The sequence below is a fragment of the Cavia porcellus genome, unplaced genomic scaffold (assembly GCF_034190915.1).
Source record: "Cavia porcellus strain 051 isolate PalLab524CR breed Dunkin Hartley unplaced genomic scaffold, mCavPor4.1 scaffold_20, whole genome shotgun sequence".
In the NCBI taxonomy this organism is placed as follows: domain Eukaryota; kingdom Metazoa; phylum Chordata; class Mammalia; order Rodentia; family Caviidae; genus Cavia; species Cavia porcellus.
Genome location: NW_026947503.1, coordinates 26,541,040 through 26,560,685, shown reverse-complemented (window position 1 = coordinate 26,560,685; position 19,646 = coordinate 26,541,040). Strand labels below are relative to the sequence as shown.

General features: G+C 33.0%; 1 protein-coding gene across 4 annotated transcripts in view; it reads left to right on the top strand.

Moving 5' to 3' along the window:
- Positions 1-19,646, top strand: part of Wdr7 (WD repeat domain 7) — a 369,257-nt gene that overhangs the window by 198,388 nt on the left and 151,223 nt on the right. For all 4 annotated transcript variants that reach the window (XM_063231571.1, XM_013157175.3, XM_063231573.1 and 1 more), the window contains one exon: positions 18,215-18,436. In XM_063231571.1, coding sequence (XP_063087641.1) covers positions 18,215-18,436 — 222 coding nt within the window. The remainder of the gene's footprint in view (positions 1-18,214; positions 18,437-19,646) is intronic.

Below are 19,646 nucleotides of genomic sequence, written 5' to 3'. Positions count from 1 at the left end.
TTTTGGGAGACATTTTAGATCTAAACCATAACATTTCTCCCTCTGTCCCTAAAAAAAGAGTTATGCCCATCTCATTATGCAAATTTAATTTAGCTCTAAGAGACACATAAGTCTTAAAAGTTCCATTATTGCTGAAAAGTCCAAGCCTTAATTCTCCTCTGAGACTCAAGGCAAATTCATAGTCTTTGTAAAAATCAAAAGAAAGTTATGTACTTCCAGTATGCAATAGCACAATGTAAACATTACCATTCCATAAGGGAGAAATAGGAGGATAGTAAAAAATAGGACCAAAGCAAGATCTAAACTCAGCAGGGAGTATGTTCAGCACCTGGGGCAGGTTCTGATGAGATGTAAAATCTGCAAGGCTTGGGAAGACCCACCCCCAGGCCTTGATGGTTGCAACAACATGGCTTCTTTCTTAGGTTGACTTGATTTCCTGCCTATAGTTTTTCTCAGCAGATGTTCCAAATTCTTGGCTTCCAAGGCATTCCTTTGAAATTGGGTGTAAGCTTCTATGATCCCACAACTCTTGTGTTCTGCTGCTCTGTAAAACCAGCACCACATGGATAATGCCAACATATGCCAAACCAGCCTGAGCTTTAGGCAGGCCCTTTTGGCTACAGAAGCCTTTGAATATCTGAATGGCAGAAGTTGGGGAAATGAATCTAAGGAAATTAATTTCCAAGGGAGCTCTATTTGAGCAGGAGTTCAGAGGCTTTCTTCCCAAATAAAAGGATTACAATTTTGCACCTTTGAGCCTCTGATGGGTGAGCTTTTGCTGACTTCTGAAATGTTCTCGTGGCTTCTTCTTATCCCTGTCCAGAGTATGTAGTTCTTTTTAATGGCACTAATCTCTTCATCAGTGACATTCTTTGCCTCCAAGTTGACATACACTATCTTTCTGTCCACCAGCACAGTTTTTCACATCCTTTGGCTTTGCTTTTTGTGCCATATTCTCATTCTTATGTCTGGCTAAATGCAGTCAGCATTATCTATGCCAATGCCTGAATATTGGAGAGCCTGGAAGTTTCTTCTGGCAGATTAATTAGTCCACCACCTTTTAATTTAGCCTCACACAAAATTTTAGGACTAAAATATAGACAAACTCTTTGCCAGAATGAAATACACATGGTCTCTAGTCCAGTTTCCAGTAGAGTCCTCATTCCCATCTGAAACTTTATCAGCCTGCCCTTTACTGTCTGCATTGTTACTGGTTTCCTGAGCTTCTGAGCTTCCACTAGCATCTCCTATAAATCCCTGCATATAGCACTCTACGGCTTCTCTAACCAGCAGCATCTCCAAACCTTTTCAAACCGTTCCTGTAAACCAGTTTCCAGGGCTTCTAAGTTACATGATCCAGTACAGTTACAGGAGTGGCTCCCTCTCCTGGTACCAGTTTTCTGTGTTAGTCGCTTTCCTAACTCTGGGAAAGAATATGACACCTACAATTTAAAGGAGAAAAGGTTTCTTTTTGGTTCCATATGAGAGGATTCAGTCCATGGTTGGTTAATGCCAAGGCAGAAATGGCAGAGGAAAGTTACTTAATTGATGGCAGCCAGGAAACAAAGAAAGAAAAGAGGAGAGCCTGGGACAAGAATATACTCATCTAGGTCATGCCCCAGTGACCTGTGTTCCAACCAGGATTTACCTCCTAACAGTTCACTGAGTACTAAACTCACAAACAGATGGTTATATTGTCCCCATGATCCTGTCACCTTCAAAGCTCATGAGGCTTTGGGGAAGGAAATCTAAACCATAAAAGCTTCTACTTACTGTTTTCAGTAAGTAGATCTCTAACTTGGGCCTATGTTAACTGGCTACTGTTTCCTGCTTATGATTGATGTTTTTCTGTTTTGGTGCTTTATCCATTCATTCAATATTAAGCATCTTCTGTTGTAGCCCTTTGAGTAACGTCTGTGATCAAAATGACAGAAACTTCATTCCCTGATTTCATAGATTCTAGAGGGAGAGGTTGTTTGTGGGGATGACAATGAGCATGATGAACTAATACACTTTTAAGTGTATGTTAGATGGTGGTGTGTGTCATGGTCAAAAAGAGAGCAGGATAAAGTGAGAATCAGAGAGAGGAAACCTTAAGGGGAGGCAAGAAGGAGATGCTAATCAAGGTGGTGGGTAGTTTATTATTCTTTAGATGACCCTCATTTCTTCAAGTCAGAGTCAAATGAATTTGGAGACCTCCCTTGAATGGCACTGTTGCTGTTAACGTTTCCCATCTTCCTGCTGAGGCGAGCTTCTTTTGAACATTCATGACTTTTATGTTGTTTTGCTCTTGAATAATGACAAATGCTGCTTTCTTCCTTAGCTTTCGGTTATGTGTTCATTTATGTTTGCATTCTTTCTGAGTTGTGAGATGCTGAAGAAAAGGGATTACCTGATCTTTATTGTTCTTTTAAGGCAGTAGTTCAGTGTGGACCTCAGAGGGAGTCTTCTGGGATTTGTATCTCTACTCTGTCACTTTTACTGCTGTAAAACTTGGCAACTTATTTAACCACTGTGTCTCAGGTATTTTTATTCTTGATTCTTCTTTCTCAGCTTGACTGTATTCTGCCTAATTTTCTATACCATTCTCTTGTCTTAAACTGGCATAATTTGTGTGTGTCGATACTCTGCTTTTCTTCTCTGAGTGTAAGATACGGGAATGTGGAGCCTGTTGTCTGCCTGTTGTCTTCAGTTGTGTTCTTCCTCTGACTGACTGAATGGATGTTCATATGAATAAAGTTAATGTTTTGGGGATACCTTGTGTCTTTTAGGAATATACAGAACAAAGAAGTATTGTAGAAAGTGTGTATTTTACTCTGTTTTTTGTATTTAATCTACTCTTTTCTCTTGGATACCAAACAGCCATTTCCTACTTAAGTGTCTTTTGTTTATGGTTTTAGAAGCATCGATTTTGGTGAAGAATAACTGTTAAGTGATGACATTTTGTGAATATAAATGCAAGCATCAGTAGTGTATAATAATGGGTAGAAAAAGGAGAAGAAAAAATGTTTTTCTTCCTTTTCACTGCATTGCAGCCCTGGAGTTTGTATAGTCCGGAGTGGTGGCATCAGTACTGGTTCCGAAGCATTTCACTGTGCTCACTGTGGACACAGAGGATGGGGCCAGGTTGCCAAGAATATGTGACTGCTTTTGAGGGGACACTAAAATCAACCTACATTCTGTCCACATTCTTACATCCATTAGTACTTTTCAGCCACAGATCTCCATATGTTTTCACTGGGCTACCGTGAATGCATGGTTCAATACGTTAACTCTTAAGAACAATGTGTAAAAATGAAGAAAATGTAAAGGGCCATAGCTTATCTCAGTCAGAGCAAGATGGCCCAGTTTTACCATTCGTAAATTTGATATGTGTTTACATCTGTTTACAGAATTTGAGCATTCACTTCCCCCTACTGACCTAATGCTTCAGTGCTCTCTTCTAATAAAAAAATCAATGTACGCATCCAGCACTTGTGAGTAACCCTGTAATAATAAACCGGAGTATGTCCAGTTGAGAAAAATAATTTCAGGAAAAAACTGATGAGGGTTTTGATCAGCCGTAGTCTGTCTTAAAAGTACATGATATAGAATATTATGAAAATATCATTTTCTTCCAATGCCCTTAATCTTTGTTTAAAAAAAAAAAACTATTAAAGTGATGTATTTGGTGTCTTTTCCTTTCACAATAAATGTAAAGAAATTAAAATATTTTAAAATGTTTGACTTAATTCAAATGTATAATTCCTTTTCTATTTGATGAACGTTTATATGTAAACATTTATAAAGGAGTATATCCATTCTAAATCAACTTTCAAATCAAATAATATGAAAATGTTGTATAGTAAAAAGTGCATCTTGTTGAAAGTAGTTTTCCCCAGAAATACTCTTTCTTTATTTTTGTGCCATCCCCATTTGTATTGCTAATTTTCCCTTTCACAGTGTTTTACATTAAAAAATTAAATATTCTTTGAAAAGGTAAATTATACTTTTATAAGTACATCAATTTCTTATGCAAAATAATGAAAGTACAATTCATATTATTCACTCTTTTACTAATCTTTGATGGTTACACTTTGATAAGTAAATAGATCATCTAAGATTCAATAGACCAATTGCAGCATATAATAGCTATTCAGAGGCAATTAAACTGCCTTTTTTCATGCCGGCGTGTGAGCCGCCCTTTCACAACCTTCAACTTGATTCGTGGTGATTCAAAATTAACTTAAAAGTCTTGTTTGCTGACAGCTTAAAGCTTAATTGACTGAAAGCCAAATAGAGTGTGTTCTGTATTCAGCGCTAAGGCTATTGATGAAGCCACGTGTAAATTGTGCATGGTGAAAGACAGCGATTGGGCCTCCTGTTCGTGTATTAGCCCACAACTTAGCATTGCTGCAGTCAGAACTGCGTTGTCAAGTCTTTTATCACACCAGGTTAGCTCTCTCTGGAGTTGCTCCAGCAGCAGAGCAGTCCAGTGCTGAGCTTCTGCAGCACTGTGGGGCCTGCCATAATTCTGGTACTTATGTGTGATTTCATTTTTTTCCTTTAGTACAGTATTGGCCTTTCATTTCTAAACAGGATGGTTGGTGACATATTTCAAGAGCCTTCTGACTTGCTGTATTTTTTACTTTAAGAACGAGCAGGGTCTTTAGGCTGAGGGGTTTCAAAAACTATTTTAAGAAAAAGAAGTATATTGATTTGTTTGTCTTATGAAAATTAAATATAACCATTTTGAACATTTAATTAGGAGAAAGAATGCATGTTTAATAGCCTCCAGTGTAATGTAGCTATTACATTCCAATAACAGCTTGACTATTGTGCTCTTTCAGTATTTACACAAAAAAATTTCAGTGATTATTGTACCTTATGGATGTGTACCTTTGTTTTCTTGAATTAATTTTAAGGTATAAAGGAGTGAATTGTTAATACTTTTAAGTATATTCTATACTTAAATATATTCCTAGTTATATCTTTTTACAAGTAAGCCTGTGTATCATTGAATAGAAAATCAAAGAAAATTTGCATATAAATATGTATTAACAAAGAGAAAAATTCAGAAGCAAAGCTAAAATAATTCTCCAAAGCACTTTGCTGTTGTCAGCTAGTATGTTATTTACCTTGCAGTTGTATATTTGCTAATGAGAGAGTTTTGTTTTATCTGATATTGATTTAATAATTTAAAAATTAAATTCAGTACGTAACGTATTTTGAAGATACTTTATAAGCAATGTCTATGTTGTAATTTGGGCATTTTAGATTAATATATACGAATTATATTTAAATATGCTTGTAGTGAATTTTATTTTAGTGTTACTCTAATTTTATGCAGTCAAACTAAAATTTAGTAGGTTCATTGCAGGTTTTGAAAATTTTTCTTTATATGTGTTGTCTATACTAAATAAATACTTGAAATGTGATAAAATTTAAGTTGCCTGTTTTATGTACTAAATACATTTTAGAGTATTTGTTTTAGCTTTTAGAACATGCAAATGAAAATATAAAATCAAGTTTTGAAAATAATTTTAATAATGGCATAATGATAATTAAATGTCTTTTCATTATTGTGTAATTCAGATTATATACAACAGCAATGAAAATATACTTTGCATCTCAAAATTTTCAAGCAAGTGTTTTCATTTTCCTTTTAGCATATATCTTGGAATTGGATGTTGCCGTATTCTTATTGATATTCTGGTAACCATGGCTATCTAATTTTACCTGCCTTCCCATTGATTTCCAATAAAAACCTAGTGTGTTCATAAAGGATCAGGATAAGTTGCAACTTAGTTTCAAAATGACTATAATTTAAAATAGCGTGTTACTCCTATATACTTTTCAATAAAATTGTAATCATGCTTCAAAATGTAAAATCCTGAAGAGTACCAGTTTTATCGAAGTTTCACCTATACCCGGTGAGATTTCAGAGTCAGGAATGAATTGCTTTTATTGATCATGTTTTTGTATTAACAGTTAATCTAACATATCTTTAAAAGCATGAATTTTGTTTCTTTTTTTGTAACACAGTTGTTTAGTATATACAAAGTAATTGTTATTGTTGGGGGTGTAAATAAAATCCTCTTCCTTATTTTTGCCTTTTCAAAAAGAGGCCAAATTTAATGGTAGGGATAAAGAAATCAGTATTATAATGATAAATATGTAAAAAATTTCTTAAAATTTAGTAAAGACGATAAATATTAATTCTACGTTCAGTAAGAGATTCTTGGTACAGAATTTGAAAGGAATGAAAGCACTTGGCCAGCCTCTACTGGATTTACTAGAATTATTCTATATATTAAAAACAAAGAAGTTGACTTATGCAAAGTATTATTATTTGTTTGTTTTGCTAGTTTTACATAAGTTTGACTATTGTTATAGTTTCAGGTTTACTATTTTTTTAAGTTTTTCCAAAGAAGTTTCTTTCTTTCTTTTTTTTTTTTTTAATGAGTAGACTGGTACTTTGTTTTTAGTTAACTATTTGATCAATTAAGTGGACCTATTGATGTACTTTAACAAGTGAAAAGGAATGGCCGTTTTATATTCTGTAGTGTATTGGCAGAGTTCTAAAAATTTCAGTCAAGACAACTGAACCATTAAATATCATCTGTGATGAAATGTGGTTTTATATAAGCTTTTTCAATTTGTGATTCTTTAAATATTTTATAAATTGAAATATAATATTGTGATAATACATTTACCAAATTCTTCAAGTAGTATGATGCTTGTCATAAGTTAGCAATTAAAACTTTATGAAATTGTAGGTATAATGGATTAATAATTAAACTACTTAGAAAGTTTCTAAATATTACATTTTATATTTCTACAATACATATTTGGAATTGTGAAGTAAATAAAAATAATACTTTTATTGTTTGTTTAGTTACTAAAGTAGTCTTGGGAGAATATCGACTATCATCCAATAATATAAACTTAAACACAATGTCATGACTCTCATTTAGGTTGAAATCTGTATTAAATGAATTGAAGATGATAAGTAGTAAAATTGTAAATGAGATCATAAGTATCTGTCCATATATTTTTATTTGAGCTTTTAAAAATGAAGAACAAATTAATGTCTTGCAGAAACGACACTTTCATTAATATTAGCTTGAAACTGAGAAGATTAGTACAGTAGTGTATGAAAATTAAGTACAGTGAAAATCACCTTGACCATCAAATTTATGTGTATTATCCAATAACATTAGTGAAGATCATTTTATATTATTTATTAAAGTTTTTTGGTGATGTAAAGAAAATAAATATATCTTAATATTTTCTTTTTCTACTTCATGATATCTAAAATGAAGCAGCATCCACTGCAGTAGCTATTTGGCAATTGAGATGAACATATATTGAAATGGAGATATGAATTGTATTGATAAAGGATACATGTTTTCAAAATATATGCAGGGTCAAACCCAGGTATCTCCCCAGTGAATTCTCTGTTGTGATTAATTTAATTTTACTTGACTTCTGTGTGATGCTGAATAACATTTGATACAGAAACACAGGTAGAACAGCTAGGAAGGAATTGATGGTAGCTCTGTGAGGGTGTGCGATGTTGTGCAAATGCAACTATTACATTGAAATCCTCTTTACTAATCATTTGTATCTATTGCACTGCAATCCAGTGTAAATATGTATTAATGTTTTGGGAGCACTTTTGCGAAGATGATGCATGGTTAAACAGAGTGACTGAAACATCTCTAAGTGCTAATGAGTACTTACTTGGTAGTCTATACTAATGCTTTAGTGGATGCTGAACAAGTTTAGATGTTAAGCTTTTTAGGAAGAGTGAATGATGGCTAATGATTATTTAATGACAGATCTCTGGACTGAAAGGCATTTAGCACTCAAAGTATACTGCAAAGCCTATTTCTCAAAGCTTCAGACAGGTTTATTTGGTCTCACCTTGAATAGAACAGTGCTGTATTGATTTCATTGGTGTGGATTTAAACACACTATCAGCTTAGAATAGCACCAGTATGCAGTAGAAAATGATTGTCTTAACCCTTCTGGTGACTCTTAGCTATGTGTTGATATCGTATGAACTTTGGAAATGATTATGAATTTGTTTCTGATAATTGGAGTTCAGTGTGTGACTTTGTTAAATATTTGTGTGTGTGATTATTAGATATTAATTAATATGAAGGTTTATGTAGACATAACTAACTAAGACTTAAATTTATATTTTGAATTAGTGATTTTTGCCATATATCTTATTTGAGGAAACTTTTTTCATGTAGAAGTTATTGTTGTTTTTATGAATGACATGATGATTTTGTCATTCAGTTAAATTTCTTAAGTATTTGGTCTCTGGGTGGTAATGTTGTTTATGCTTCGTACCTTGTATTTAATTTTTAATATTTCATATAAATTTCCACATAAAACCATTTTGATATAGTTATTTGATATGCTTGATACAATGTCTTCCCCAAGTTTTTCACATTTTTATGTAAAACAATAGAAAAATATATTTTAAAAAACTTATTTTTAAGAGTTTTCTAATTATAAATTTTGTTTGCTCATTACTATGTTTTAAAAGTATACAGAATTTAAAATACCTAAAAGAGATTCATATGCGTTGTTAATTATTAACACATTTTCTGCAACAAATACTGACTCCCAGACCAGTGAATCTTCTAGAGACTGAGCTGAATGGTACTGCTGTGAGTACCCCTTGGTGCTCTTAAACTCTTTACTTGAATACTTAACCTACTTAACCTTCTTTATCTAAAATATGTGGTTAGAACCGCTCTCTGGTCCCATTTTTCTTCTAAAATTCTAAAAATTCCTCCCAAACATCTTACTTGGACCTAGTACTGTTTTATAATTTTGTTTTTTGTTTGTTCTCTTCAAATCTTAATGTTATTTCTGTTTCTATAAAATAATTTAGAAAGTGATTGTGATAGGATTTTTAATTTATAGACATTGCACTTATCTGTAAATGTACAAATGTATCTCAAGGTAAAAGATGAGACTAACATCTAAATATTAGATTCATGTTACAGCAGAAGAAGCTGCTCATGGGTAGAAAGTGATTGTGACAGGAACATGTGGGAATTTCTGGCTTGCTCTGTTGCCTTTTGATCATGCCACTGCCCTTCCCAACAATGTGGTTTAGTGGGAAGTATTAAATAATTAAGTTGGTATTTGGAGTGGAAAAGCCGCCATGATAGGTGGGCAGGTGGATTGCTAACTACAAGCTCTTCTGACATCAGAGAAAAATTTGCATTGTCCGCGTCCAAGGTGAGCACACAAGTAAGAGATTAAAGGAAGGTAATGCCACACAAGGCCATCATCTTTTGGTATACATTGTAGTGAAAGGAAACAAAATTAACAAAAATAGGATTATGATAGGCTTTTAATTATGCCGTTGTAACTTATGTATTAGTAGATGTGTCAGTGGAATTTATATGAACCCAACATTTTAAAAAATCATTTAAAAGATGGACTTCAGGTTTTTCTGTTAGTCTTTTTAAACTGGTGAACAATTTATCTTTAGTATTTTGAGGGTTTTTTTCCCAGAAATAAATTCTATTTATTATTTGAGTATTTTGTAGAATCAACACATTGGGTATAATATTGGAAGGATGACTCACTTTTTCTTTTGTTGCTAGAAGAAACATATGGTATTTAAAGGAGGCTGTAAGTGCATTGTTGGATTCTGGTTTTGGATTGTTCATCTGCCTGTGTCAACCCTGCTGGTCTGTCACTCAGTGTATGATACTGACACTGACACTGGTGGTGGTGGAAGAGTCCTCAGGAAATTCTGCGCTTCCTTGGTTTTATATTCCTTTTGCTTCCTGTCAGAAAGCCTCAGAATAATTAAGTGCAAAACAGTCTTCCTTGGTATCTGCTTATTTAACATGAACACACATGTATTTTATAGATTTTTCCATATGAAGGTACTTACCAACTGTTTTAATTAAAACTGAATTAAGAGAAGATTGGAAAACTGTCTCTAATGTTTTGAACTAGTCAGAGAAAATTTTGAGGAAAACAATGTGTATTATCATACAGCAAGAATAGATTGTTTTAAATCAGGTGTGGTGGTGCACACCTATAATCCCAGGATTCAGGAGGCTGAGGCAGGAGGATTGCTTCAGGTTCAAGCCCAGCCTGGACTACAAAATGAGTTCAAGGTCAGCCTGAACTGCATAGTAAACCCCTGTCTCAAAAAGACAAAAAAACGGATTGCTTTAAAACTAGCCTTTTAAAATAATATGACATCAAGCCAGACTTGGTTGCACATACCTGTAATCCTAGCAACGGAAAGCTGAGGCAGGAGGATCACTATAAATGAGACCAGTTTGGGCTACATAGTGAGTTCAAAGCTAGCCTAAATTACATAGTGAGACTCTGTCTCGTAAACAAACAAACAAGACAGGCATCTCCCAAAGCAGAGTTTGACTACATGTATGGGTTAGAACACTGAACTTTTTTCCTACTTTTGTGAGTTTTAGCTTTTCCAAACCTTTGGCATAACAGGTCAGTGAGCCAGCTGTCCAGTACCTCTTGCAAATGTGCTAAGTTAAAGTTTGAAGCACTATACAAAATTTGAGGGCCCAGAAGCTGTTTTAGTTTTGTATGTGGAAGGTAAGCAGTTTATATCCAAATTCTAAGTGACAGAAACTAGTTAATAGGAAAAAAATGGTTATATGACAGAGAATGAGAATAATTTTAATATCTTTAATTTCATTACTCAACAACCTTTTACAATAAAGTAAATCATGTCTGCAGAGCCTGGAGAGTTTATAGAAAACAACTTGCCAAGTAATAGCAAGAGTTAGTTTAGCAGACTAGTTATTTTTGTCATAAAATGAGGAAAAGTAAAATAATTTTGAAATCATCCATAGTGGTTTTCTAAGCACATACAGTAATTCACTTTACTGTATATAGTTTTAAAATTATCAAAAATGTAACAAGGTCAGGAATGAAAATTCTGAATGGGTAGAGTAAGAAAAAATATATACATATATATACATTTATATATGTACACACATGTGCGCATGCACACACATATATGTGGTTGTATGTTATAGTTGAAAGAAAGCTTTGGTTAACTTTGTGTCTTTTAGCATTAATGCTTCTTTGACTTACTTGCCCTTTTTCAGTTTTAAAGATTTACTTTCTAAAGTATTAATGTAATTAGTAAATTAAAATTCACAATTGTCTTTGACCTTTTTATTTCTCCTTTAAATACCTTTATCCATTTATTTCTTACTTCTCCTTCATACATTTTTTACATCTCTCCTTTACACTTATTTAGTTCTCACAAATTATACCCTATGTTAATATTTGTCAGAGTTTAATAACTCCTAGTGTTACAAAGGAAAAGATCAAATCTCAGGTGTCTGTTGTGCGTAGGTCATGTATCTCTGCTTTTTGGACTGGGTAAAGTCTTTGCTACGGTTTGCTTTGGGTTTAACCATTATGATTTTACCCACATTTGCTGTTACCACAGAAGTGTGGCCAGTAATTTCCAAGATGTTATGTTCCCTTTACTATTCCATTATTTCTACTTAACATCTCACTTACAGTGAAGGAAGCAGAAGAAAAAAATGTGAGATAAGATGATCATTTTTCACAATCAGAGATAGTGTTATGATCTACTGAGAAAAGTGAAAGCTGGAAATCCCTTAAAAGTTCTAATTTTCTCAGCACAAACCTTTAAAAGTGATAACTTTTTAGTCACTTGTCATTGTTTCATTATTGTAACCTAATGTGTGGTGATTTGAAAAAAAATGAGTGCTACAGCCACTCGTCATATTTGAGCATATATACTGATTAACTTCTCAGAAAAGAAGTGAAAGCAAAGTATTATTCTGTTTATCTCCTATGTCACTCATTGGATAGAGGTAATTAGCTCAGTGTAAATATTAAGTGATCTCAGTAAACTTATTTTATAAATAAAAATGACTTTGGGCAACAGTTTATTTTTCATTGTGCTGCAGTACACAGGTGTAAAATCTTCAATGAATATATTTTAACAATCTAGAAAATGTTAAGATTCATATGTTCTATTGGATCTTTTATAGAAACATACCATGTCTGTTTCAGTATTTTTATAAGTATATCACAATAATTACAAGAAAAGATTATCTATGAGAATGATATACTGTTCTTTGGTTTTATGTAATTTTTCAAGCCATTTATCAGTTTTGAAATTTTTCTTTCCTCATAAAAAAGCTAAAACTAGTCTTTTTATAGTTATAATTTGTAAATTTTAAAACTTGTTATGTGTCTCAGATTCACCTTTTACAAGCAGTTTGGACCAAGTATTGAGTGTTTTCAGAACTAATTATTACTACAAAGTTTCTTATGACCTAATGTCTTAAATATTCCAGATTTTTAAGCATCAGTTTTCTTTCAAACTAGGGATATTTCCATTAAAAATGAAGTCAAAGAAAACCAGTTTAGTTTTTAATGTTTAGATGGAAAATAAAAGGAAAAATAAGAATGCAAACCATAGAAAAACAAGTATAGAACAGTATCAATGTGAACAATGAGAATGCTTTCATGCATTACTTGAAAAACAAGTAAATTGCCTTTACAAGTTAAGGTTCCTAAATGATCAAAATAATTGACATATCTCTAAGATACGGTTAATATTAGATTTTCTCTGAAAAGTAGAGTGGCCAGACATTTTGCTTTGATCCGATTTAGTGGGAAATGAGTTGGGACTCTGTGAAATACAACACACATACACGACCTTTGTGCATAGAGGCGTTATTTCAGAATGTCTCAATCATCAGCAGAAAGAAACATGCTTGTGCAGAGCCAATTGTATTCCAGCAGGGGGCTATCGTGTATGCATGCAAATTAATAGCATGTTTGTTTACTTCACTTTTCAAGTGAGGTAAAATACTGCAGTAACTGCAGCAGCAGTAAACTCTCTATAGATCTGAGAAGTGTATTCCCTTATGCTCTGTCAGTAGATTTGAGGAAAACATTGGTATCTTTGACACAAAGCAGCTAAAATATGTTTTGAATGCATTGTGGGAAACTGCCACATCACTAACATTCTTCACATATGCCTGCTTTGATGATCATGAAAGCCTGAAAATAAATGTGGAACTCCTCCATGGCAGTCATTTTTAATCAAATCGTGTTTTTTCTTTTGGGTGTAGAAAACTTGCAAACTATTCTACTTACTTTATGTACACCCTGTAGAATTGTATACATTGGCTATATAACCAACTATAATTGTATATTTTTTCCTATCAAAATTTATTTGCCATACTTTATAAAAATTGCTAGCAAATGAAAATAAAATGTAACACTCTCAGAAAGCTCTTACTTTGGAAAAGGAACTTAATTATGTTACTTACAATGGCATAGATCCTTGTATCTTCCACATGAGCTGTGAAACCTGGATTTATCAGTAGGACAGTGAGGTCTTTAAATTCTTACGCACTGGATTGCCACTAACTTATGCCTTTTTGTAGACCCATTTAGCAAATTCATCTTTAAAGTAATTGACAAAGAATTGGGGTATATTGGATCACTGAAACTTACTAGAATATGGTTGTATTTTAAACGTTTTTAAGAAACAGGTTGTTAAAAATGAATTAGTATTAATAAGAGCTAACTTATTTTATTGTATTTTCCTATTATTAACAAGTTTATTTGGAAAATTGTTACATACCTGGTAAAATTTGGCTTTTTTTGAGATTGTATTTTATCAGTTTTAATAATAGATACAGAAAATGTTTGTATATATAGAAACAGTGTTTACACTATGAACAGTGTTTAACATTTTGCTTGCCATGATTCTAAAAGATGGACAACACATTTTAAAATCTCAGAAATGTGCTTGTAGTTGTCATAGCCACAAATGTCTTAATGCCATTACTGTGAATGTTACATACTTGAATGAGGAAATAATTATGTACATGCAATATGTGTATGCATATAGAAATTTTAACATTTAGTTAGCAGCATAAATGATTATTAAAAGGCATACCCTAAAGCTAATTTTTTACCTCATTAGTCAACCAGCTACATCAATTTAGATAGTCAGGTGGGGGTTTATTTTGATTAAAGTACATTGAAAAGACTATTTGTATACAACTTGTTTTTATAAACTTAAAGTATCTTTTGATTGGATAAATTTTGCTGTCTTGAGTTATTTTAAACACATCTGAGTATAAAATTTTATATATGCTTTTCTGGTCAATGTCTATTAATAATGCCATATCACATTTAAAATGTCTTTGAGGTTGATAAAGTAGAACTAAGATAAAAGTGAAAATTTTGGATGACTATTTTACAGGCCTGAAAAGAGATCTTTTTTTACCTTTTTGAACTAAAATTTACAGAGCTTTGAATGATTTACTAAGAGTATTCTAAAATTGTGTACAGATATTGAAAATGGTAAATCATGTGTCTTAATTCTTTAAATTCTCATCCTTCAGATTGCCAATATTAGTAAAATTTATTTTGTTCAGTTTGCTCTTGTTATTTATTAACAAATACACCTTAGACCAAATAAAACAAGATTGTAAAGAACCAGAATAGAAAGTATTTTCTAGCTTAATCCGGGCTATTTCAAATAATTTCAGCATTTAGACTGTAGTTTTCTACTATGAGAACTTCGAAATTACTGTTTTTCTGGGTTTTTTTTATACAAATAGGTCTCCTATAAAGTAAATAATCATAGTTGCTTATTAAACTATAGTAGCTAGGTCTTATAAAATACAAATTGTTTACACGGTGTTAGGGAGCACTTACTAAAAAAAGTTATTTATATAACTCTAAAGCTTTAATAAACATTTAAAAAGTAAAGAAAAAATAATATTTTCCTTTACCATGAACAGACATTTCTGAATTTCCGAAGTGATGTTTTAGGGTATTTGAAATTTGTGTCAAATTCAGAGAATATTCATATCATTCTGAATGTCACTTGGACTCTTATAGCCAGAAATTTCTGGTGTAAAAAGTTTGTATGCTAAGATCAGTTTTAATATAATGAACTGCTTTTAAAAATCCCCAGTGATATATTTGTGATATGGGATATGTTTTAAATATAGTTAGGATCTTAAAGGGAATTCTGATTGAATTAAATCACATTATTCATTAGGATTTACTAGAAATGTACTTATGTATAAATCATCTATGAGCAAGCATTCTGATTCTCAGTTCTAAACAAAGAATCAAATTTTTAAAAACAGTTTTTCCAGATCAAGCTACACAGTTTTTAAAGTATTTTCTCAGGATAGTAAATTAGTGGTATCTACTTATCTAAGGTTTTAATACCTAATACAGTAACAGAGCTCCATCAATATATAGCTAATTGCAGATATAAAGTATCTGCTGGTAGTCCATCTCTCATAAAATTGCTGTTAGCCTTAATTCAAATCCATTGATTCCTATTCCAGTTAAAACTGAAGAACTTAATATGTCCTTTAATCCTTTTATTGTAAGCTAGGATAAAATTAATTTTACCCTGGAACTGCACAAAGCCAATTAACATGATCTTTAGAGTTATTTAGTAAAGTGCTTCAAACTGTTAAATTTATCTTGACCTCTTGGTTGCACTCTCTGACTGCTTTTTAAATGAAGTAATCAATATCTCATAGCCCTTTAAATAGCTTAAACTTCTCAAATATTTTACCTGTGCTCTACTTAAGCTGTAAGTAAAGTGTTTACTCCTGTTCCTGTAAATCTGGGTCAATTATGCGAAGTCTAAAGACAATTATATACTTTTGAGGGACACTGTATGAATTAATGGTTGTTTTAATAAAATCAAAGCCCTATAGTTTGTTAAATAACTCAATAATGAGAAAACATACCATTTTCACACACAACGTGTATTCTTTTTGCAACTTAAAATGCAGAACATTTATGTGGTTTACCATTGCACGTAGCTTCAGTTTTTCACACAGAGCTAGTTGAAGGTATTAATTTTCTTACTGTGATAGGGTGATCAACCGTCCTGTCAAGAAAATGGATCTCCATGTCACCCTTTAGCATGATTAAATGGAGCCATGTCTCTGTGAAAAAATACCAAATTTTCATGAGACAAATGAAACCGTAAAAAGGATTATTTTTAATATCACCAAGTCTCCCATTTGTTTGTCATTTTTTTTTTGTAGGAAGGCACTACAGCTAATTAGAAATAACTTCTATCATTTAACAGAAAATAGAGGTCAGATTAATTATTTAAAGATGTTTACAAATTTGAAGAATTAAAAAATGAGAGATTACGGTGTTATTTTTAGAACAGTAGTAGGGATGGGCATCTGTACCTTATAGAATCACCATATAAATCACAGTCAGTGTCACTTTTAGGAGCTTTTTGTTCTTACATCTTTACCTCTTTTCCTTGTTAACAAAGAGCTGTCATCTTTTCAGATCTGAGTGATGATAAAAATCACATGCAGTAGAACACCAGCATCAGTAGTGTTAATAGCCCGTTGGATAGTGTTATATGAGCCTATGCACATGCCAAACTTTACATTACACCAAGTGATGCACTTGACAGCTAATTAAGATTTCATATTTAGGCCACTTAGCAGGGAGCACCTGTTACAATTCGTTCTATTAGCTTAGGAGTAAAATTTACAAATGGCTGTTTCAAAGTACATTATTAAAACTTTTCTAAAGTCTTAATTCCTTCCCAAGGAGTGGAAGTTAACACAAGATTGAGGTAATTAAACAAAAGGATCAGAGAGAAGGTGGAGGACCCAGGAGAGAGGCGGAGCTCTCCAGATGCCCCTGTTGTTTAATTTCCTACTGGAAGCAGCCTGTGTGTGCTGCTGCGCCCCCTCCCTCTTTGAGCAGTGGCCGCTGCAGAGGCTGAACGGCTGGGGTCAATGCCTTGCCTATTGATCAGTATCCCTGCAGTCCCTTGCTCCAGCAGCTGCTTCATTGGCTTCTTTCAGGGCCTGCTTCAGTACATTAGAATAGAAATCCATAACCAGAGCTGTGCTCATCCAAGCAAGGGAAGAAACTAAATTAAATGGTATAAAACAATCTTGGATCAGGAGTTTGTGCCAATTCATCTTGATCTAAGATGTCACACCGGGCTCTCTGTCTGAGCACCTGGGGTAGAGGCAGCCATAGTGAAAATAGATGGAGCTGCGATCATTCATTTGTCAGCTAAGGAGCGAGGCAGCGGTTAGCAATTCCCTTCTGCAGAGGTCAGCTGACAGAACAATCAGCGCAAGTGCAGAATAGAGCTTTCCTTTGAACTATTGTTATGGAGCATGCTCTTGCTGAGACCTGGGGGGAGGGAGCCTTGGTCTGTTTCCTGTTTCTTGAGAATACTATGTAAAAAAGTATAATGTGTACCACTATAATATGTGAGGCTAGATTCAGTTGCTCTGTACTTAGCCCTCTACTCTGTGCTTTTACATAAAAGAAGTTGGTTTCAAATGCATGTCCTGATACGTAGATTATATAAGTGTTAAATATCATTTTGTCTAGGATTAAGGTTCTTTTAAACATGGAGGCAGTCATTATTGATTTTTTTCTTCTTCGTATTGTTGTGGTGCTCCCCCACCTCACTTTAGTTACCTTACCTATCACAGATTAGTGTCATACTTTGAATCTGTAATAGCATTTTCTTCCTGCTACCTTTTTTTAAATTAACATCTCCTCTTTGTCTTTACAAAACTAAAACATTTCTATGAAGATGGAAAGTGAACATTATACATCTGATTAGAAAATATTCCTTAGTATTAAATATTTTAAACATTTAAATCTAGAGTTTTTATGAAAGAAGTAGTTGATGAAATATTTACCATGACCTTGGAAGTTATAAAGTAACTTTGGAATAGCATCATTAGAGAGTCACTTAGATGTGCTGTGAAATACATTGTACAAAATTATATAAATTAATAAACTGGTAATTAAAATTTTATATGAATGAATATTAAGGATAAATCTATTCTTTGTGGTCTCATTTTAAGTGTGTCTTTCTATATGCTACTTAAAGAAGTGAATGACAATTTCCTGAACTAACCTGAAAATAGTAAAGTATGATAAAGAGAAGCTAAGAAACCGTAACAGCAGCAACCATAAATCTTTTTTGCCTGACCTTTCAACATTTCTGTCTCTTAGATTCAAATAGGTCTTTTTGTTCACATCTAGTTATTCTAGTCCCATTAATTAGGAATATTATTCTTTCCTAAATGCATAATCTGGAATGTTTTTCTAATCATGTCTTTTTGTATCTTTTAACTCATATTCCTATGGATTGGTTTTTTAGGTTGCTTATCCAGTGTCCCACAAATGAAAAAAATTTCCACATCTTATGAGGAAAGACGGAAGCAAGCGACTGCTATTGTTTTACTAGGAGTAATTGGAGCTGAATTTGGTGCAGAAATTGAACCTCCTAAACTATTGACCAGACCGCGAAGCTCTAGTCAAATTCCTGAAGGATTTGGTTTGACTAGTGGAGGATCCAACTACTCACTGGCCAGACATACTTGTAAGTTTTAAAATTCCCGGTGTGGATCTGTTGCTTTTAAAATATATTATTTGTCAACAAAATATCAGAACATTGATACATCCTGTGTTTTAGCTCACCCAGATGTTTAAATGAAGTGAGAAAGCAGTACAATCTGTGTGATACATTGCTCTTTACAGTTATAAGTTAAAACACAGTTTTATAATATTTCTGAACTTTGTCCTTTTTGTACTTTTGGTCAAGATTCTTGTCAAGGGCCAGGGATATAGTTTAGTGACACAGCACCTGCTTGGGAAGTGAAAGGTCCTGAGTTTGATTTCCAATAACCCTCCCCAAAATATTCTTGTCAAAATTTGTGAAAGCTTGTTTCAAGTTAAAACTCTTTAACTTATAAAATAATTTCCAAATTACAAGTAACTTGTTCTGAATAAAAAGCTAGGTGTAGCGTGGAACATTAAAAGAAAAGGGCATGAATTATGAGTTATCTCTGTAACTTTTTTAAAATTCCGGTAATAATATTTAAATTACTGAGCTATTATGATTAGATCAAGGGGCTTATGTCACATAGAGCTGCTTTTAGTTCTATACTTGGTATGTGCGTAATAGGTTAGCGCATTTTATAATGAGGTCTGTTGGTACTTTTGTGCAAAAACTCCTTTAGGTAAAGCCAAAGTGTCCCTACATTGTTGGAAATCATTTCTAATGAATTATGTTTATCTTTAAGGACCAAATATAATACTGCTTATATCTGTACCACAAGATTGTCTTTCAAGAAGAATATGCAGTGTATTCTTTGGGTTTGAGACCTTTAAACAAGGGGGAGAGGTAACTTTGTTAGTTATTTCAGAAGAGAACTTTACTAGACTATTGTCTTATGTTTTGCTATAAAACTGTGGACCCATGTTCATGAATTTTATTATAAAGTTCCTTCAGTAGAGTTAGCTACCCATTCTGTAGCTTTTTAAAAAAGATTCTGAATTCAACAAATGCTTATTAGAGATAATCACTTTAAAAATGTTTAATAAGTATGCATCCATTATACATAATAATGAGTTTTGTTGTGATATTTCACAAAAGTGATAATTTCCGGATCTCTTTTTGACACCTAGAATAGGCGAGTGAATATATATATAATATTTTTTTTTATTAACTAAACACTTGAATTGATTCTTTTTTTGTACTGGGTACTGAACTCACAACCTTGCGCTTGCCAAGCAGGCACTTACAACGC